Raw genomic sequence first — 22,716 nt, forward strand, 5'->3', positions numbered from 1 at the left:
TCTGAATGACAGTACAGTACCTCCTCCTGTAACACCACAGCTGTCTGAATGACAGTACAGTACCTCCTCCTGTAACACCACAGCTGTCTGAATGACAGTACAGCACCTCCTCCTGTAACACCACAGCTGTCTGAATGACAGTACAGTACCTCCTCCTGTAAGACCACAGCTGTCTGAATGACAGTACAGTACCTCCTCCTGTAAGACCACAGCTGTCTGAATGACAGTACCTCTTCCTGGAAGACCACAGCTGTCTGAATGACAGTACAGTACCTTCTCCTGTAACACCACAGCTGTCTGAATGACAGCACCTCCTCCTGTAACACCACAGCTGTCTGAATGACAGTACAGTACCTCCTCCTGGAAGACCACAGCTGTCTGAATGACAGTACCTCCTCCTGGAAGACCACAGCTGTCTGAATGACAGTACAGTACCTTCTCCTGTAACACCACAGCTGTCTGAATGACAGCACCTCCTCCTGTAACACCACAGCTGTCTGAATGACAGTACAGTACCTCCTCCTGGAAGACCACAGCTGTCTGAATGACAGTACCTCCTCCTGTAACACCACAGCTGTCTGAATGACAGTACAGTACCTTCTCCTGTAACACCACAGCTGTCTGAATGACAGTACAGTACCTTCTCCTGTAACACCACAGCTGTCTGAATGACAGTACAGTACCTTCTCCTGTAACACCACAGCTGTCTGAATGACAGTACAGTACCTTCTCCTGGAACACCACAGCTGTCTCCAGACCTGGCATTATGTTCTGTAGCAGACGACACGCAGCCGTGTTCATGGACAGCTCTCTACTGGTCATCACATAGCTATTCAGCAACTAGAGGGAGAGGTCAGACTCAGGGTTAACACACAGCTCTCTACTGGTCATCACATAGCTACTCAGCAACTAGAGGGAGAGGTCAGAGGTCAGACTCAGGGTTAACACACAGCTCTCTACTGGTCATCACATAGCTATTCAGCAACTAGAGGGAGAGGTCAGACACAGTGTTAACACACAGCTCTCTACTGGTCATCACATAGCTATTCAGCAACTAGAGGGAGAGGTCAGAGGTCAGACACAGGGTTAACACACAGCGCTCTACTGGTCATCACATAGCTATTCAGCAACTAGAGGTCAGACACAGGGTTAACACACAGCTCTCTACTGGTCATCATATAGCTATTCAGCAACTAGAGGGAGAGGTCAGACACAGTGTTAACACAGCTCTCTACTAGTCATCACATAGCTATTCAGCAACTAGAGGTCAGACTCAGTGTTAACACACAGCTCTCTACTGGTCATCACATAGCAATTCAGCAACTAGAGGGAGAGGTCAGACACAGGGTTAACACAGTCACAGGCCTCAGCAGTCTAATTAACGTAATAGAAGTGTAGTTCAATTTGTATTGACAGTAGCCCCGATTCTTACCGCGTTTGTGAAGTCGTCATTCTTGAAGAGGATTTTGAGTAAATGTCCCAACATGCATTCTGGGTCTGCTCGTCCTGGATGTCGGTCATCAAACGGATCAGGATCAGCTTTATGATACTCCTCTGTCTCGCGCTCTACCAGCTCAGAGATTCTAACACACGCAAAGAAAACATGAATTATCAACTGTCTGTCATATGAAGAATAGAAGATGACTTTTGTCATGTCTACGCAGCAGCAACGGATGGACCTAAACAGCACAACAGCAACAGGCCTATACAAAACAAATACATTGCCAGTAAATCCACTGAAGTCTCCCACTAGTCTTTTCCATTATTAGCTAGTTGGTGTTACTGACTTGGTGAGGATGGAGACCAGGTCGTCAGTGGTTCCTTGCTGCTCCGTCTCCCATTGGTCCAGCAGAGAGGTCAGCTCTGCCTTGGCGTCCACCAGCACAGCAGGAGAGGCCATGTTTTTTTTTTTTACCTGAGAGAAGGAGGGCACAGTGAGAGAGAGAAAGAGAAGATGTACAATACAGGATGATTACGTTCTGAGATGGTACATGAGAGACGACAACTCGACGTGTGTTTACAACCCTGTTTACCCAGACTCTGATATTAGATCTTGAATGTCATCCTGACATTTCACTCTCTGCAAATGTCTAGATTAACGTTAAGAGTGAAAACAGTAGCTAGTCACTCGTTAGCTACTCGATGTCGATGTCTGAACTGATCAACGCAGTTTGATCTAGCTTACTAGTCACGTTTAAACTGGATAATTAGTTACATGGACAAACGACGTGACGTAACCTAACTAGTCATTAGACGGGGAGCAGGAGTACTGCGTAACTAGTTAGTTAAGCAGTTAGATGTCTAACTAACGAGTAGTTAGTTGGGAGAGAAACAAGATAAGTGTGTCAATGTGGTAGCTCTAGCTAGCAAAAAGTCATCCAACAGGTGGCTAACTAACGCTAGCATTGTGTTTGTGTGGAAACAACTTGGCGTAAATAACGTTCCCAGCCAACTGTTAGGTAAATTAGCGTAGCAAGCTAGGCTGCTTTTGATTTCTTCCTAACTCATACTAGGTGCGGCGTATATAGCTAGGCACTTAGTACACTATCAGATCACTGGGTTGTTTAACAATGTGTTCCCAACACAAGCCAGCAAACGTTACCGAGCACGCACGAGTCGCTCATACCGAAAAACAAGGGAGTCGTGTCACGACAGGATCACTCAAGTGCACTGCTTTTAAACACCTGGATTGCCTACCTTTTTTTGAAGTTGCAGAAGACAACTGTAGCTCAAACGTATTGTTGTGAATTTGACGAATAGGGTGGTTGGTATGAAGGGGGGGGTGGAAACGATCTATTAATATAAGCGAAAGTTTCACATGTTTATTTCGCAAACTTCACTCACGGCGGCACGCTGGAAACGTCACAGACACATGGCGACTTTTGATGACGTCATCGACGTTTTATTCCGCTCCATTCTATCTCCTTATTATCGTTCTAACTTTGTATTTATACTTCGTTTATTATTAGGAAGATATTTATAGATTTTTTTATTTATTATTATAACATTTTTTTAAAACATTCACTACAATCGTGTGATTAAAAATTATATATATATATTTTTGTCTAAATGGTTAGTCATCATGACATGAACAGTGTCAGTTTGCGGGATGTTCATTCAGGAATATATTATCGAGTTTATTTACTTAGATAATCAATTGTTTGTATGTGAATGGGTGGCTTTTAAATTATAGTCATACTTGCAATTATTTAGTTTGTTCAACAATGTGTAGACCTATCTCACGAAGAGAGAGGTAATGTGTCCAAATTCTGAAATCAATCGTTCTTTTTAACATAGCAGTCTTACCTCCATTAAGAAAGGCGTTATGACATGAAATTATGATACTACATTTTATGCTAATGAATCACCAAACCATTCCCCTTCGTGATGTGTAGAGAAGCAACATACTAGTAGCTACTGGAAGGGTGTCTCACTGAAAAAGGTCCCGTACAGCTTTATAATATACTTCTTTGACTCATATATAAAGATAACGTACACATAAATAGGATAAATAAACTGAAACCGTGCTTATTAAACGATGACTGTACTACATAATGAAAAACAAATGACACGTCAACAAGTCAGTTGTGTAGTGTACAAAAAACCAACACTAGATGGTGATAACTATAAGATAAACAACAAGTCACACGGTGGAACATGTCCATTCAGTGAACACAAGACGTTGGAAATTCGTATTTTTTGTATGTACAGTCGTTTGCACTAGGGTTTGATACCCGGTCGGTCACACTACTGTTGAATTATGCGATCTGTGCTGATTACCAGGGCTTATCAAATTATAGAAAATTTTCTAAATTAATTTTAAAAAAAAATACAAAACAAAGATTTCTTAATCGCACGTCTTCACACCCTATCTGGTGGAAGCACCTTTGGCAGCCATTACAGCTGTGAATCATTGTGAATAAGATTCTACCAACTTTGCACAACTCTTAGGGCAAAATACACTGAGTGTACAAAACATTAAGAACACATTCCTAATATTGAGTTGCACCCCCCACCCCTTCAATTGTCTCAAGGCCTAAAAAATCCTTATTTAACTTGTCTCCTCCCCTTAATTGACACTGACTGAAGTGAATTTAACAAGTGACATCAATAAGGGATCAAAGCTTTCACCAGGATTCATCTGGACAGTCTTTTGGGGGTGGGGGGGTCAAAATTCCTCAAGCTCAGTCAATTGTTTTGGAGTCATGGACCAAAAAATATTCAAACCGTATCTTTGATTTCAAAACAGATTTAAGTCAAGACTGAAACATTCAGGAACACTCGATACCTATTCGAAAGCCATTCAGTGTTTAAAGAAATCTGAAAGGAGGAAAGCTCAGGTCAAGAGTTAGAGGAAAACCTGCCCCTCTGTGTGTGTGTGTGTGTGTGTGTGTGTGCGGGTTTGTGTGTGTGTGTGCGTGTGTGCGTGTGTGTGTGTGTGCGCGTGTGTTCATTCTCTCCAGATGCTGAGAACCTTTGATTTTCCCAGTCAAAAATAACCACACTGTCCACAGCCCTGTCTGAGGTTTGTCTGACAGACTGACTATTCAACCAGCGGCCTAATTGATACAGGATCCCATACCGTCTAGAAATGTTAGCCTGAGGGCTCTATTCAATGTGCACTGAGGAAGTTCAGCTTCAGCGTAATTGAAATGTAAAGGCATGGAGAAGGCATTCACAGTAAACATATTCATATGTCGGCTCAATCTGAAATGACCTATACATTTCAATCTAGGAATCTGTAACGCTACAGCTTCAAAGCCAAACATCTTTTGGAATTAGATCAATGTTTGTATGTTTCCTTCAGGTTTATCTGTCTGTATATAAAAAAAATTTAAACTATCACTAGATGGGTTCAGAGAGACAAACCATCACATTTTGGTTGCATAACGAGATATATCCGCCTCACTCTCAGAGAAAAAAAATGGCACTGCAAGGTTGTACACAGTCAAATGTGACAAATAATTACTTTATTTATTTTTTATTTTTAATAAAGAGCTGTACAAATGATACATCCAAAAATATACATGTGTATATATATATATATACTGTAGTTAAACAGAATTTAATACAATAATATGAGATCTGGGTTCTGGTCACAATTTGTACACTATATAGGGAACAGAGTGTCATTTGGGATGAGACCTAACTCTAACCAAAACACTATAGAATGAGGCTAGATTCATGTGTTGAATATCTAAGTGAAATATACAGGATAGGAACATTCCAGCTAAACACTGGATATACAGCTCTTTACTAACTAAACCAATTGTTATACACATTGAACATCTACGAGGACAGTAATACTTCACACAAAGGTAGTACCCCATAAGCATTTATTTCTGATGGAATATAAAAAAACACATGGGAAAATGGATGGATATAGTGTTTTGTAAATAAACTCTTTTGGAATTTGTATGCTACATATAAAGCTTAGGAACATTCCATTCCAGCTAAATACTAAATGTATATATAGTGTTTTGCAACAAACAAAAACAATTGTTATATACATCTGAAATAAACTATTTTTGAATTTATCTAAAATCAACTCTTCAAATGTTGTTGTCCACAGGACCAGGAAATGAAATGTTTCTCCTCTACTCTGCCAGGAAGGAAGGAAAGAAGGAAGGAAGGAAGGAAGGAGATGAAGGGAACATCCTTGGTTGCGCAACAGAGTGGCCCAACTCATTTCCCCTCACAGCTCTGAAGTTCCAGAACACCTGTGGTTGTGATGATGGAGCAAATAACCCCGTCCCCCTCAACACATGTGGCAGAGAACGGTCTGTCCTGTTTTTATTTGGTAACAAACTCACTCGTCCAGAGCGCAATAACAAACGTTGCGGGTCAAAATCCTGTCTACACAGAATACAGGGGATGATTGAGGAGTAATGTAAATCTAAAATATCATATCATACACATTATTCTGTGGGACAAAGGTTAACTGATAATAACAATATTAAGCTAATACACAGAGTAGACAAAACATTAGGAACACCTGCTCTTTCCATTGAATAGACTGACCAGGTGAATCCAGGAGATCAGCTATGATCCCTTGTTGATGTCACTTGTTAAATCCAAACGGTGGCTATTTGAAGAATCTCAAATATAAAATATATTTTGATGTAACACATTTTAGTTTTTGGGTTACTACATGATTCCATTTGTATTATTTCATAGTTTTGATGTCTTCACTGTTATTCTACAATGTAGAAAATAGTAAAAATAAAGAAAAAATCCTTGAATGAGTCGGTGTTCTAAACCGTTTGATCAGTACTGTATGTGTACCATTCAGAGGGTGAAGGGGGAAGACTAAATATTTAAGTGCCTTTGAACGGGGTGTGGAGGTAGGTGCCGGGCGCACCGGTTTGAGTGAGTCAAGAACTGCATCGCTGCTGGGTTTTTTCCACGCTCAACAGTTTTCCATGTGTATCAAGAATGGTCCACCACCCAAAGAACATCCAGCCAAGTTGACACAACTGTGGGAAGCATTAGAGTCAACACGGGCCAGCATCCCTGTGGAATGCTTTCGACACCTTGTAGAGTCCACGTCCCCAACAAATTGAGTCTGTTCTGAGGGAAAAGAGGGGTGGGGGGGGGTGGGGGGTGCAACTCAATATTAGGAAGGTGTTCTTAATGTTTTGTCTGTTCAAATAAAGGCTGTATTACTGTGTGTTCATACATTCTCTTTATCTCCAAGGCTACTTTCTGATTCTCCACCCTTGTACATGAAGTGTGCACTTGCACACTACCTGTCATGGATTTCAAGGCATAGGCTCGGTGTAAGCATTGGCTGGATGGAGTTTTTATACCATTGTTATATCCATGCGTGAAAGTGCACATATCAGGAGAAACCGCGGAGAACTGGGATGCAGCCCACATCTCTGTCCATCCCCATCCCCAACCCCATCCCCATCCCCATCCCCATCCGGTCATTGTAGTGGGGTGGAGTCGTGCCGTCGCACCCTGGCCTTGCCGTTGTCCACCTGGGTCTGTTTCCACTTCAACTGGCGTAGCTTCTTCTTCTCCCGGTACCACAGCTGCTCACAGTACTCGGTTGCGCTCATGCTAGCCATGCCCACCATGTGCAGGTCCTTATAGTTCCTGAGGAGCTTGGTGTGTCTCTGGGTGTGGCTCCCAGGACCTCCAGGGCCCCCCCCCAGCCCTGCCCCTCCGGCCCCAGGATCAGATGCCCTGGCCTGGGATGCTGTCATGCTCTGCTGGGGTATAACCTGGAGGTTGTAGCGGGCCTGGACCTGGGAGAAGGAGTGCTCCAGGGTGGTACAGGTGTAGAGGCCAGCGTCCCCTGGCTCCAGCCGCTGCACCAGGAGACCCCGCTTCATGTGGACCATACGATCCTCGCTCAGGAGCAGCTGAACAAGGACAGCAGGGCAAGACAAAAAAAAGTTTATTATTAGATGAATATTAGCCAATGGTTCAATTATGAATGAGAAGATCAATGTTCCCTCACCTCTCTGCTAGTGCGAGTGTGTGACGGCTGAACTGTCCACTTGACTGTAGCCTGTTGGGATCTGGGCATACACTCTAGGAAGGTTGAGCTGCTCTGCACCCCATAGATCACTTTCAGCTCCACTGACTCAGAACCTGGAAGGCAGGAAACAGGAGCTGTTAAAAGTTATGTCACTGCTTCAGAGTTCTGGGGGGGGTACACACGATCTGATTCAGAGTTCTGGGGGGGACACACGATCTGATTCAGAGTTCTGGGGGGGCCACACGATCTGATTCAGAGTTCTGGGGGGGTACACACGATCTGATTCAGAGTTCTGGGGGGGACACACGATCTGATTCAGAGTTCTGGGGGGGGCACGATCTGATTCAGAGTTCTGGGAGGGGGACACACGATCTGATTCAGAGTTCTGGGGGGGCACGATCTGATTCAGAGTTCTGGGAGGGGGACACACGATCTGATTCAGAGTTCTGGGGGGGGCACGGTCTGATTCAGAGTTCTGGGGGACACACGATCTGATTCAGAGTTCTGGGGGGGACACGATCTGGTTCAGAGTTCTGGGGGGGGCACGGTCTGATTCAGAGTTCTGGGGGGGGGCACACGATCTGGTTCAGAGTTCTGGGGGGGGCACGATCTGATTCAGAGTTCTGGGGGGGGACACGATCTGATTCAGAGTTCTGGGGGGGGACACGATCTGATTCAGAGTTCTGGGGGGGGCACGATCTGATTCAGAGTTCTGGGGGGGTACACACGATCTGATTCAGAGTTCTGGGGGGGGGCACGATCTGATTCAGAGTTCTGGGGGGGGCACGATCTGATTCAGAGTTCTGGGGGGGTACACACGATCTGATTCAGAGTTCTGGGGGGGACACGATCTGGTTCAGAGTTCTGGGGGGGACACGATCTGGTTCAGAGTTCTGGGGGGACACACGATCTGGTTCAGAGTTCTGGGGGGACACACGATCTGGTTCAGAGTTCTGGGGGGACACACGATCTGGTTCAGAGTTCTGGGGGGGGGACACGATCTGATTCAGAGTTCTGGGGGGGGGGCACGGTCTGATTCAGAGTTCTGGGGGGGGCACGGTCTGGTTCAGAGTTCTGGGGGGGGCACGGTCTGATTCAGAGTTCTGGGGGGGGGCACGGTCTGGTTCAGAGTTCTGGGGGGGGACACGATCTGGTTCAGAGTTCTGGGGGGGGGCACGGTCTGGTTCAGAGTTCTGGGGGGGGGCACGGTCTGGTTCAGAGTTCTGGGGGGGGGGCACGGTCTGGTTCAGAGTTCTGGGGGGGGGCACGGTCTGGTTCAGAGTTCTGGGGGGGGGCACGGTCTGATTCAGAGTTCTGGGGGGGGGCACGGTCTGATTCAGAGTTCTGGGGGGGGGCACGGTCTGATTCAGAGTTCTGGGGGGGGCACGGTCTGGTTCAGAGTTCTGGGGGGGGCACGGTCTGATTCAGAGTTCTGGGGGGGGGCACGGTCTGATTCAGAGTTCTGGGGGGGGGCACGATCTGGTTCAGAGTTCTGGGGGGGACACACGATCTGATTCAGAGTTCTGGGGGGGCCACACGATCTGATTCAGAGTTCTGGGGGGGTACACACGATCTGATTCAGAGTTCTGGGGGGGACACACGATCTGATTCAGAGTTCTGGGGGGGGCACGATCTGATTCAGAGTTCTGGGAGGGGGACACACGATCTGATTCAGAGTTCTGGGGGGGGCACGATCTGATTCAGAGTTCTGGGAGGGGGACACACGATCTGATTCAGAGTTCTGGGGGGGGCACGGTCTGATTCAGAGTTCTGGGAGGGACACACACGATCTGATTCAGAGTTCTGGGGGGGGGCACGGTCTGATTCAGAGTTCTGGGGGGGGGACACGATCTGATTCATAGTTCTGGGGGGGACACACGATCTGGTTCAGAGTTCTGGGGGGGGGCACGGTCTGATTCAGAGTTCTGGGGGGGGGGGCACGATCTGATTCAGAGTTCTGGGGGGGGCACGATCTGATTCAGAGTTCTGGGGGGGGGGCACGATCTGGTTCAGAGTTCTGGGGGGGGGCACGATCTGATTCAGAGTTCTGGGGGACACACGATCTGATTCAGAGTTCTGGGGGGGGCACGGTCTGGTTCAGAGTTCTGGGGGGGGCACGGTCTGATTCAGAGTTCTGGGGGGGGGCACGGTCTGATTCAGAGTTCTGGGGGGGGGCACGATCTGGTTCAGAGTTCTGGGGGGGACACACGATCTGATTCAGAGTTCTGGGGGGGCCACACGATCTGATTCAGAGTTCTGGGGGGGTACACACGATCTGATTCAGAGTTCTGGGGGGGACACACGATCTGATTCAGAGTTCTGGGGGGGGCACGATCTGATTCAGAGTTCTGGGAGGGGGACACACGATCTGATTCAGAGTTCTGGGGGGGGCACGATCTGATTCAGAGTTCTGGGAGGGGGACACACGATCTGATTCAGAGTTCTGGGGGGGGCACGGTCTGATTCAGAGTTCTGGGAGGGACACACACGATCTGATTCAGAGTTCTGGGGGGGGGCACGGTCTGATTCAGAGTTCTGGGGGGGGGACACGATCTGATTCATAGTTCTGGGGGGGACACACGATCTGGTTCAGAGTTCTGGGGGGGGGCACGGTCTGATTCAGAGTTCTGGGGGGGGGGGCACGATCTGATTCAGAGTTCTGGGGGGGGCACGATCTGATTCAGAGTTCTGGGGGGGGGGCACGATCTGGTTCAGAGTTCTGGGGGGGGGCACGATCTGATTCAGAGTTCTGGGGGACACACGATCTGATTCAGAGTTCTGGGGGGGGGGCACGGTCTGATTCAGAGTTCTGGGGGGGGGGCACGGTCTGATTCAGAGTTCTGGGGGGGACACGATCTGATTCAGAGTTCTGGGGGGGACACGGTCTGATTCATAGTTCTGGGGGGGGGCACGATCTGATTCATAGTTCTGGGGGGGACACACGATCTGGTTCAGAGTTCTGGGGGGGGGCACGGTCTGATTCAGAGTTCTGGGGGGGGGGCACGATCTGATTCAGAGTTCTGGGGGGGGCACGATCTGATTCAGAGTTCTGGGGGGGGCACGGTCTGATTCAGAGTTCTGGGGGGGGGCACGGTCTGATTCAGAGTTCTGGGGGGGACACGATCTGATTCAGAGTTCTGGGGGGGGGCACGATCTGATTCATAGTTCTGGGGGGGGGCACGATCTGATTCATAGTTCTGGGGGGGACACACGATCTGGTTCAGAGTTCTGGGGGGGGGCACGGTCTGATTCAGAGTTCTGGGGGGGGGCACGATCTGATTCAGAGTTCTGGGGGGGGCACGATCTGATTCAGAGTTCTGGGGGGGGGGGCACGATCTGGTTCAGAGTTCTGGGGGGGGGCACGATCTGATTCAGAGTTCTGGGGGACACACGATCTGATTCAGAGTTCTGGGGGGGGGCACGGTCTGATTCAGAGTTCTGGGGGGGGGCACGGTCTGATTCAGAGTTCTGGGGGGGACACGATCTGATTCAGAGTTCTGTTTTGTGATCCTCCTTCAGAGGATTATAGGCTACGATTTGAGGAGGGTAAATTGACCCTAGATCTGTGCCTCAGAGGGCAACTTGTACCTAGCTAGAGCTGTACAGTAGGTCCACTAGAGGGCGAACTAACGGTTCGTCATCAGCTAAGCTGTCGGAGACGATCATAGCATTGGGTCATACCGAAGCCGTCTCTGCTACAGAGAGTCGACTAATTCATTAACCTATGAGCAGTCACATCTAATCTCCAGATTTACAGCTGGTCTGGTAATGTACCACGAGACGAGTTACATCAGCACATATCGCGGTAATACCGAACTGGAGGAAAGCTGACTTGCGCTGCAACGGACTGTAAACTAATATATTATGATCTAAAACGGAGAAAGAAGTGAAATAAGTTACAGTACATCAGACATGGTCCTAGGAGCCTAGTGAACTAAGTTACAGTACCTCAGACATGGTCCTAGGAGCCTAGTGAACTAAGTTACAGTACATCAGACATGGTCCTAGGAGCCTAGTGAACTAAGGCAGGCTGGCCCTGTAACTTAACGCAAACTAATACATTAAAAGCCACAATAATATGAGTTAAGTTACCTACTGAGTTGAGACTGGCTGGCGCTAGCTGCAGTAATATGAGTTAACTTACCTACTGAGTTGAGACTGGCTGGCGCTAGCTGCAGTAATATGAGTTAACTTACCTACTGAGTTGAGACTGGCTGGCGCTAGCTGCAGTAATATGAGTTAACTTACCTACTGAGTTGAGACTGGCTGGCGCTAGCTGCAATAAGACGCATACAGTATCATAGACAGACATAAACATTTAGTAGACGCACACACAAACACACTAATTACCATCTTCTGCATTGTGACACTGGCTCATTGAATCCCCATGTTTCACATCCTGGCGCCGAGCTCGCCTGAGGAGATAAAATAGCAGACAGCCTGGATGTCATAACCATGTCATAACCTGGATGTCATAACCTGGATGTCATAACCTGGATGTCATAACCTGGATGTCATAACCTGGATGTCATAACCATGTCATAACCTGGATGGCATAACCTGGATGTCATAACCATGTCATAACCTGGATGTCATAACCATGTCATAACCTGGATGGCATAACCTGGATGTCATAACCATGTCATAACCTGGATGTCATAACCTGGATGTCATAACCATGTCATAACCTGGATGTCATAACCATGTCATAACCTGGATGGCATAACCTGGATGTCATAACCATGTCATAACCTGGATGTCATAACCTGGATGTCATAACCATGTCATAACCTGGATGTCATAACCATGTCATAACCATGACATAACCATGACATAACCTGGATGTCATAACCTGGATATCATAACCATGTCATAACCTGGATGTCATAACCATGTCATAACCCGGATGTCATAACCTGGATGTCATAACCATGTCATAACCTGGATGTCATAACCATGTCATAACCCGGATGTCATAACCTGGATGTCATAACCTGGATGTCATAACCTGGATGTCATAACCATGTCATAACCTGGATGTCATAACCATGTCATAACCATGACATAACCATGACATAACCTGGATGTCATAACCTGGATGTCATAACCATGTCATAACCTGGATGTCATAACCTGGATGTCATAACCATGTCATAACCTGGATGTCATAACCATGTCATAACCTGGATGTCATAACCATGTCATAACCTGGTATGTATTTATGCTGCAGTAGTTTATGTGTCGGGGGGCTGGGGTCAGTTTGTTATATCTGGAGTACTTCTCCTGTCCTATTCGGTGTCCTGTGTGAATCTAAGTGTGCGTTCTCTAATTCTCTCCTTCTCTCTTTCTTTCTCTCTCTCGGAGGACCTGAGCCCTAGGACCATGCCCCAGGACTACCTGACATGATGACTCCTTGCTGTCCCCAGTCCACCTGGCCATGCTGCTGTTCCAGTTTCAACTGACCTGAGCCCTAGGACCATGCCCCAGGACTACCTGACATGATGACTCCTTGCTGTCCCCAGTCTACCTGGCCATGCTGCTGCTCCAGTTTCAACTTCCACCTGACTGTGCTGCTGCTCTAGTTTCAACTGTTCTGCCTTATTATTATTCGACCATGCTGGTCATTTATGAACATTGAACATCTTGACCATGTTCTGTTATAATCTCCACCCGGCACAGCCAGAAGAGGACTGGCCACCCCACATAGCCTGGTTCCTCTCTAGGTTTCTTCCTAGGTATTGGCCTTTCTAGGGAGTTTTTCCTAGCCACTGTGCTTCTCCACCTGCATTGCTTGCTGTTTGGGGTTTTAGGCTGGGTTTCTGTACAGCACTTTGAGATATCAGCTGATGTACGAAGGGCTATATAAATAAATTTGATTTGATTTGATTTGATTTGATAACCTGGATGTCATAACCTGGATGTTATAACCATGACATAACCTGGATGTCATAACCATATCATAACCTGGATGTCATAAACATGTCATAACCTGGATGTCATAACCTGGATGTCATAACCTGGATGTCATAACCATGTCATAACCTGGATGTCATAACCATGTCATAACCTGGATGTCATAACCTGGATGTCATAACCTGGATGTCATAACCATGTCATAACCTGGATGTCATAACCATGTCATAACCTGGATGTCATAACCATGTCATAACCTGGATGTCATAACCATGTCATAACCTGGATGTCATAACCTGGATGTCATAACCTGGATGTCATAACCTGGATGTCATAACCATGTCATAACCTGGATGTCATAACCATGTCATAACCTGGATGTCATAACCTGGATGTCATAACCTGGATGTCATAACCCGGATGTCATAACCTGGATGTCATAACCCGGATGTCATAACCCGGATGTCATAACCATGTCATAACCCGGATGTCATAACCTGGATGTCATAACCATGTCATAACCCGGATGTCATAACCATGTCATAACCTGGATGTCATAACCTGGATGTCATAACCCGGATGTCATAACCTGGATGTCATAACCTGGATGTCACAACCATGTCATAACCTGGATGTCATAACCATGTCATAACCATGACATAACCATGACATAACCTGGATGTCATAACCTGGATGTCATAACCTGGATGTCATAACCATGTCATAATCCGGATGTCATAACCTGGATGTCATAACCATGTCATAACCCGGATGTCATAACCATGTCATAACCTGGATGTCATAACCTGGATGTCATAACCATGTCATAACCTGGATGTCATAACCATGTCATAACCCGGATGTCATAACCTGGATGTCATAACCATGTCATAACCCGGATGTCATAACCTGGATGTCATAACCATGTCATAACCTGGATGTCATAACCATGTCATAACCCGGATGTCATAACCTGGATGTCATAACCATGTCATAACCCGGATGTCATAACCATGTCATAACCCAGATGTCATAGCCATGTCATAACCTGGATGTCATAACCTGGATGTCATAACCTGGATGTCATAACCTGGATGTCATAACCATGTCATAACCTGGATGTCATAACCATGTCATAACCTGGATGTCATAACCTGGATGTCATAACCTGGATGTCATAACCATGTCATAACCTGGATGTCATAACCATGTCATAACCTGGATGTCATAACCATGTCATAACCTGGATGTCATAACCTGGATGTCATAACCTGGATGTCATAACCATGATGTCATAACCTGGATGTCATAACCATGTCATAACCTGGATGTCATAACCTGGATGTCATAACCATGTCATAACCTGGATGTCATAACCTGGATGTCATAACCATGTCATAACCCGGATGTCATAACCTGGATGTCATAACCATGTCATAACCCGGATGTCATAACCTGGATGTCATAACCTGGATGTCATAACCTGGATGTCATAACCCGGATGTCATAACCTGGATGTCATAACCATGTCATAACCATGTCATAACCTGGATGTGATAACCATGTCATAACCTGGATGTCATAACCTGGATGTCATAACCATGTCATAACCTGGATGTCATAACCATGTCATAACCATGTCATAACCATGACATAACCATGACATAACCTGGATGTCATAACCTGGATGTCATAACCATGTCATAACCTGGATGTCATAACCTGGATGTCATAACCATGTCATAACCTGGATGTCACAACCATGTCATAACCTGGATGTCATAACCATGTCATAACCATGACATAACCATGACATAACCTGGATGTCATAACCATGTCATAACCTGGATGTCACAACCATGTCATAACCTGGATGTCATAACCATGTCATAACCATGACATAACCATGACATAACCTGGATGTCATAACCTGGATGTCATAACCTGGATGTCATAACCATGTCATAATCCGGATGTCATAACCTGGATGTCATAACCATGTCATAACCCGGATGTCATAACCATGTCATAACCTGGATGTCATAACCTGGATGTCATAACCATGTCATAACCTGGATGTCATAACCATGTCATAACCCGGATGTCATAACCTGGATATCATAACCATGTCATAACCCGGATGTCATAACCTGGATGTCATAACCATGTCATAACCTGGATGTCATAACCATGTCATAACCCGGATGTCATAACCTGGATGTCATAACCATGTCATAACCCGGATGTCATAACCATGTCATAACCCGGATGTCATAACCATGTCATAACATGGATGTCATAACCTGGATGTCATAACCTGGATGTCATAACCTGGATGTCATAACCTGGATGTCATAACCATGTCATAACCTGGATGTCATAACCTGAATGTCATAACCTGGATGTCATAACCTGGATGTCATAACCTGGATGTCATAACCATGTCATAACCTGGATGTCATAACCATGTCATAACCTGGATGTCATAACCATGTCATAACCTGGATGTCATAACCTGGATGTCATAACCTGGATGTCATAACCATGTCATAACCTGGATGTCATAACCATGTCATAACCTGGATGTCATAACCTGGATGTCATAACCTGGATGTCATAACCATGTCATAACCTGGATGTCATAACCATGTCATAACCTGGATGTCATAACCTGGATGTCATAACCATGTCATAACCCGGATGTCATAACCTGGATGTCATAACCATGTCATAACCCGGATGTCATAACCATGTCATAACCTGGATGTCATAACCTGGATGTCATAACCCGGATGTCATAACCTGGATGTCATAACCATGTCATAACCATGTCATAACCTGGATGTCATAACCATGTCATAACCTGGATGTCATAACCATGTCATAACCTGGATGTCATAACCATGTCATAACCATGTCATAACCATGACATAACCATGACATAACCTGGATGTCATAACCTGGATGTCATAACCATGTCATAACCCGGATGTCATAACCCGGATGTCATAACCATGTCATAACCTGGATGTCATAACCTGGATGTCATAACCCGCATGTCATAACCTGGATGTCATAACCATGTCATAACCATGTCATAACCTGGATGTCATAACCATGTCATAACCTGGATGTCATAACCTGGATGTCATAACCATGTCATAACCTGGATGTCATAACCATGGCATAACCTGGATGTCATAACCTGGATGTCATAACCTGGATGTCATAACCTGGATGTCATAACCTGGATGTCATAACCATGTCATAACCATGTCATAACCTGGATGTCATAACCTGGATGTCATAACCTGGATGTCATAACCTGGATGTCATAACCATGCCATAACCTGGATGTCATAACCATGTCATAACCTGGATGTCATAACCTGGATGTCATAACCATGTCATAACCTGGATGTCATAACCTGGATGTCATAACCATGTCATAACCTGGATGTCATAACCATGACATAACCTGGATGTCATAACCTGGATGTCATAACCATGTCATAACCATGTCATAACCTGGATGTCATAACCATGACATAACCTGGATGTCATAACCTGGATGTCATAACCATGTCATAACCATGTCATAACCTGGATGTCATAACCATGACATAACCTGGATGTCATAACCTGGATGTCATAACCTGGATGTCATAACCATGTCATAACCATGTCATAACCATGTCATAACCATGTCATAACCATGTCATAACCATGTCATAACCATGTCATAACTCTGCTTTGAACCGTGGCAGAATGTTTGTTTGTTTATTTGGTTGTTGGATACCCGTTAGCTGGGGGGGGGGGGGGGGGGGGGGGGGGCACGCAATGCAAATAGTCCTGGTAGCCATTTGATTACCTGTCCAGGAGTCTTATGGCTTGGGGGTAAATACTGTTGAAAAGCCTTTTTGTCCTAGACTTGGCACTCCGGTACCGCTTGCCATGCGGTAGTAGAGAGAACAGTCTGGCTGGGGTCTTTGTCAATTTTTAGGGCCTTCCCTCTGACACAGCCTGGTGTAGAGGTCCTGGATGGCAGGCATCTTAGCCCCAGTGATGTACTGGGCCGTACGCACTACCCTCAGTAGTGCCTTACGGTCAGAGGCCGAGCAGTTGCCTTGCAGCTGAGGATCTCAGGACCCATGCCAAATCTTTTTAGTTTCCTGAGGGGGAATAGGCTTTGTCGTGCCCTCTTCACGACTGTCTTGGTGTGTTTGGACCATTTCAGTTTGTTGGTGATGTGGACACCAAGGAACTTCAAGCTCTCAACCTACTCCACTACAGCCCAGTCGATGAGAATGGGGGCGTGCTCAGTCCCCCTTTTGCTATAGTCCACAATAATCTACTTACTCTTTGGTTACGTTGAGGGAGAGGTTGTTATTCTGGTACCACCCGGCCAGGTCTCTGACTTCCTCCCTATAGGCTGTCTCGTCGTTGTCGGTGATCAGGCCTACCACTGTTGTGTCGTCTGCAAACTTAATGATGGTGTTGGAGTCATGCCTGGCCACGCAGTCGTGGGTGAACAGGAAGTACAGGAGGGGACTGAGCACGCACCCCTGGGGAGCTCCAGCGTTGAGGAACAGAGTGGCAGATGTGTTGCTACCTACCCTCACCACCTGGGGGCGACCCGTCAGGAAGTCCAGGATCCAGTTGCAGAGGGAGGTGTTCAGTCCCAGGATCCTTAGCTTAGTGATGAGCATTGAGGGTACTATGGTGTTGAACACTGAGCTGTAGTCAATGAATAGCTTTCTCACATAAGTGTTCATTTTGTCCAGGTGGGAAAGGGCAGTGTGGAGTGCAATAGAGATTGTATCATCTGTGGATCTGTTTGGGCAGTGTGAAAATTGGAGTGGGTCTAAGGTTTCTGGAATAATGGTGTTGATGTGAGCCATTACCAACCTTTCAAAGCACTTCATGGCTACAGACGTGAGTGCTACGAGTCTGTAGTCATTTAGGCAAGTTGCTTTTGTGTTCTTAGGCACAGGGACTATGGTGGTCTGCTTGAAACATGTTGGTTTTACAGACTTAATCAGGGACATGTTGAAAATGTCAGTGAAGACTCCTGCCAGTTTGTCAGCATGGAGCACACGTCCTGGTAATCCGTCTGGCCCCACAGCCTTGTGTATTGTGACCTGTTTAAAGGTCTTACTCATGTCAGCTACGGAGAGCGTGATCACACAGTCGTCCGGAACAGCTGATGCACTCATGCATGCCTCAGCATTGCTTGCCTCAAAGCGAGCATAGAAGTGATTTAGCTTGTCTGGTAGGCTCGTGTCACTGGGCAGCTCGTGGCTGTGCTTCCCTTTGTAGTCTTTAATAGTTTGCAAGCCCTGCCACATAAGACAAGCGTCGGAGCCGGTGTAGTATGATTCAATCTTAGCCCTGTATTGACGCTTTGCCTGTTTGATGGTTCGTCGCAGGGCATAGCAGGATTTCTTGTTAGCTTCCGGGTTAGAGTCCCGCACATTGAAAACGGCAGCTCTACCCTTTAGCTCAGTGCGAATGTTGCCTGTAATCCATGGCTTCTGGTTGAGGTATGTACAGTGCTTTTTGTATGTACAGTAATTTTGCACGCCCAATTTTTCAGTTTTTGATTTGTTAAAAAAGTTTGAAATATCCAATAAATGTCATTCCACTTCATGATTGTGTCCCACTTGTTGTTGATTCTTCATAAAAAAATACAGTTTTATATCTTTATGTTTGAAGCCTGAAATGTGGCAAAAGGTCGCAAAGTTCAAGGGGGCCGAATACTTTCGCAAGGCACTGTACGTACAGTCACTGTGGGGACGACGTCCTCGATGCACTTATTGATAAAGCCAGTGACTGATGTGGTGTACTCCTCAATGCCATCGGAAGAATCCCAGAACACGTTCCAGTCTGTGATAGCAAAACAGTCCTGTAGTTTAGCATCTGCTTCATCTGACCACTTTTTTATAGACCGAGTCACTGGTGCTTCCTGCTTTAATTTTTGCTTGTAAGCAGGAATCAGGAGGATAGAGATGTGGTCGTATTCACCAAATGGAGGGAGAGCTTTGTACGCGTTTCTGTGTGTGGAGTACAGGTGATCTAGAAATGTTTCCTTCTGGTTGCACATTTAATATGTTGATGGAGATTTGGTAGAGATTTGGTAGAACTGATTTAAGTTTCCCTGCATTAAAGTCTCTGGCCACTAGGAGTGCCACCTCTGGGTTTCGTGTTTGCTTATTTCCTTATACAGCAGACTGAGTGCGGTCTTAGTGCCAGCACCTGTCTGTGGTGGTAAATAAACAGCCATGAAAAGTATAGCTGGAAACTCTCTAAGCAAATAGTGTGGTCTGCATTTTATCATAAGATATTCTACTTCAGGCGAGCAAAATCTAGAGACTTCCTTAGACTTCATGCACCAGCTGTTGTTTACAAATATCCCTCGTCTTACCGGAGTGTGCTATTCTATCTTGCTGGTGCAGCGTGTATCCAGCTACCTGAATATCCATGTCGTCGTTCAGCCACGATTCCGTGAAACATAGGATATTACAGTTTTTGATGTCCCGTTGGTAGGATATTTGTGACCGTACCTCGTCGAGTTGATTGTCCAATGATTGCACGTTGGCGAATAATATTGACGGAAACGGCAGCTTTCCCACTCGCCTTCTCCGAGGCATGACCAGGCATCCGGTTCTTTGTCCTCTGTACCTGCGTCTCTTCCTCTTGCATATAACGTGGATGTCGGGTGCTTGGAGAATGTCTTGTGCGTCTTGTTTGTTGAAGAAAAAAATCTTTGTCTAATCCGAGGTGAGTGATCACTGTCCTGATATCCAGAAGCTCTTTGTCTAATCTGAGGTGAGTGATCTCTGTCCTGATATCCAGAAGCTCTTTGTCTAATCCGAGCTGAGTGGTCGCTGTCCTGATATCCAGAAGCTCTTTGTCTAATCCGAGGTGAGTGATCTCTGTCCTGATATCCAGAAGCTCTTTGTCTAATCCGAGCTGAGTGGTCGCTGTCCTGATATCCAGAAACCCTTTGTCTAATCCGAGGTGAGTGATCTCTGTCCTGATATCCAGAAACTCTTTGTCTAATCCGAGGTGAGTGATCTCTGTCCTGATATCCAGAAGCTCTTTGTCTAATCTGAGGTGAGTGATCTCTGTCCTGATATACAGAAACTCTTTGTCTAATCCGAGGTGAGTGATCGTTGTCCTGATATCCAGAAGCTCTTTGTCTAATCCGAGGTGATCGTTGTCCTGATATCCAGAAGCTCTTTGTCTAATCCGAGGTGAGTGATCGCTGTCCTGATATCCAGAAGCTCTTTGTCTAATCCGAGGTGAGTGATCGTTGTCCTGATATCCAGAAGCTCTTTGTCTAATCCGAGGTGAGTGATCGTTGTCCTGATATCCAGAAGCTCTTTGTCTAATCCGAGCTGAGTGATCGTTGTCCTGATATCCAGAAGCTCTTTGTCTAATCCGAGCTGAGTGATTGTTGTCCTGATATCCAGAAGCTCTTTGTCTAATCCGAGGTGAGTGATCGTTGTCCTGATATCCAGAAGCTCTTTGTCTAATCCGAGCTGAGTGATCTCTGTCCTGATATCCAGAAGCTCTTTGTCTAATCCGAGGTGAGTGATCGTTGTCCTGATATCCAGAAGCTCTTTGTCTAATCCGAGGTGAGTGATCGTTGTCCTGATATCCAGAAGCTCTTTGTCTAATCCGAGCTGAGTGATCTCTGTCCTGATATCCAGAAGCTCTTTGTCTAATCCGAGCTGAGTGATCGTTGTCCTGATATCCAGAAGCTCTTTGTCTAATCCGAGCTGAGTGATCGCTGTCCTGATATCCAGAAGCTCTTTGTCTAATCCGAGCTGAGTGATCGTTGTCCTGATATCCAGAAGCTCTTTGTCTAATCCGAGCTGAGTGATCTCTGTCCTGATATCCAGAAGCTCTTTGTCTAATCCGAGCTGAGTGATCGTTGTCCTGATATCCAGAAGCTCTTTGTCTAATCCGAGGTGAGTGATCGTTGTCCTGATATCCAGAAGCTCTTTGTCTAATCCGAGCTGAGTGATCGTTGTCCTGATATCCAGAAGCTCTTTGTCTAATCCGAGGTGAGTGATCGTTGTCCTGATATCCAGAAGCTCTTTGTCTAATCCGAGCTGAGTGATCACTGTCCTGATATCCAGAAGCTCTTTGTCTAATCTGAGGTGAGTGATCTCTGTCCTGATATCCAGAAGCTCTTTGTCTAATCCGAGGTGAGTGATCGTTGTCCTGATATCCAGAAGCTCTTTGTCTAATCCGAGGTGAGTGATCTCTGTCCTGATATCCAGAAGCTCTTTTTTGCCGTAAGATACAGTTGCAGAAACATTATGTACAAAATAAATTACAAATAAAAACAACACATGATAGCACAACTGGTTGGCGCCGGTAAAACTGCAGCCATTTCTTCCGGCACCATTTTGTATGAATGTAAAATGTTTTTAAAAAATGGCAATAAATATATTGTATAAAACATTTTATGCTTGATGTTATTGGTTACTACTATTGATACCCCAAAATGATTTGATGTGGAGATCAGAATTGCTGTTCTGGGAGCTTATCCTAAGTAGAGTAGTTACCTCTTGTTGCTGGGAAAGTATCGGTTGCATGTGTTCCCGTCCCAGACACAGTAAGGGTCTCTGGCCAGACAGCAGTCAGCACAGTCTTTACCATACAGCTGACACCTCTGCAGGGGTAACTGGGCCACTCCCTCATCACTGCTCACATACAGCTGTTGCTGTAGACACACATACAAAGCAGGGAAGATGATATCATTTACATTTAAAATAACTTTTAATTAATGTAATTTAATTATATTAAATGTAATTGATGACCAAGGAATTGAATTGTCATAGTAGCTTCTACAACTGTCAATGTGTCACGTATACTCCCTCTCCGGCGTTCGAGATCGTCAGGCTGCTCATTATTACGCACACCTGTCACCATCATTACGCGTATCATACTCACCTGGACTCTATCATCTGCCTGATTTCCTTCCCTATATATGTCACTCCCTTCGGTTCTTTCCCTAGGCGTCATTGACTCTGTTGTCCGCTACCCGTGTTCCTTGTTGTGTTCTATGTTTTTTTATGAATTAAATACACTCCCTGAACTTACTTCCCCTATTCTCAGCGGACACGTTGCACTTTGGGGCGGCAGGGTAGCCTAGTGGTTAGAGCGTTGGACTAGTAATCGAAAGGTTGCAAGTTCGAATCCCCGAGCTGACAAGGTACAAATCTGTTGTTCTGCCCCTGAACAGGCAGTTAACCCACTGTTCCTAGGCCGTCATTGAAAATAAGAATTTGTTCTTAACT

The 22,716-nt window shown here is 45.9% G+C and overlaps 2 protein-coding genes across 2 annotated transcripts in view; both read right to left on the minus strand.

Annotated features, from left to right (window-relative positions):
- Positions 1-2,863, minus strand: part of LOC109882358 (DDB1- and CUL4-associated factor 1) — a 42,516-nt gene extending 39,653 nt beyond the window's left edge. The window contains exons 1-4 of the mRNA XM_031802595.1: positions 2,698-2,863; positions 1,788-1,915; positions 1,433-1,583; positions 727-840 (exon numbers count right to left, since the gene is read on the minus strand). Of these exons, the coding sequence (XP_031658455.1) occupies positions 727-840; positions 1,433-1,583; positions 1,788-1,900 (378 nt within the window). The 5' untranslated portion in view covers positions 1,901-1,915; positions 2,698-2,863. The remainder of the gene's footprint in view (positions 1-726; positions 841-1,432; positions 1,584-1,787; positions 1,916-2,697) is intronic.
- Positions 2,864-4,965: 2,102 nt separating this feature from the next.
- The window catches only part of LOC109882361 (semaphorin-3D), a 33,884-nt gene continuing 16,133 nt past the window's right edge, over positions 4,966-22,716 (minus strand). The window contains exons 9-12 of the mRNA XM_031803201.1: positions 21,982-22,139; positions 11,840-11,904; positions 7,469-7,602; positions 4,966-7,370 (exon numbers count right to left, since the gene is read on the minus strand). Of these exons, the coding sequence (XP_031659061.1) occupies positions 6,930-7,370; positions 7,469-7,602; positions 11,840-11,904; positions 21,982-22,139 (798 nt within the window). The 3' untranslated portion in view covers positions 4,966-6,929. The remainder of the gene's footprint in view (positions 7,371-7,468; positions 7,603-11,839; positions 11,905-21,981; positions 22,140-22,716) is intronic.

The sequence above is a fragment of the Oncorhynchus kisutch genome, linkage group LG1 (genome assembly GCF_002021735.2).
Source record: "Oncorhynchus kisutch isolate 150728-3 linkage group LG1, Okis_V2, whole genome shotgun sequence".
NCBI classification, from domain to species: Eukaryota; Metazoa; Chordata; class Actinopteri; order Salmoniformes; family Salmonidae; genus Oncorhynchus; species Oncorhynchus kisutch.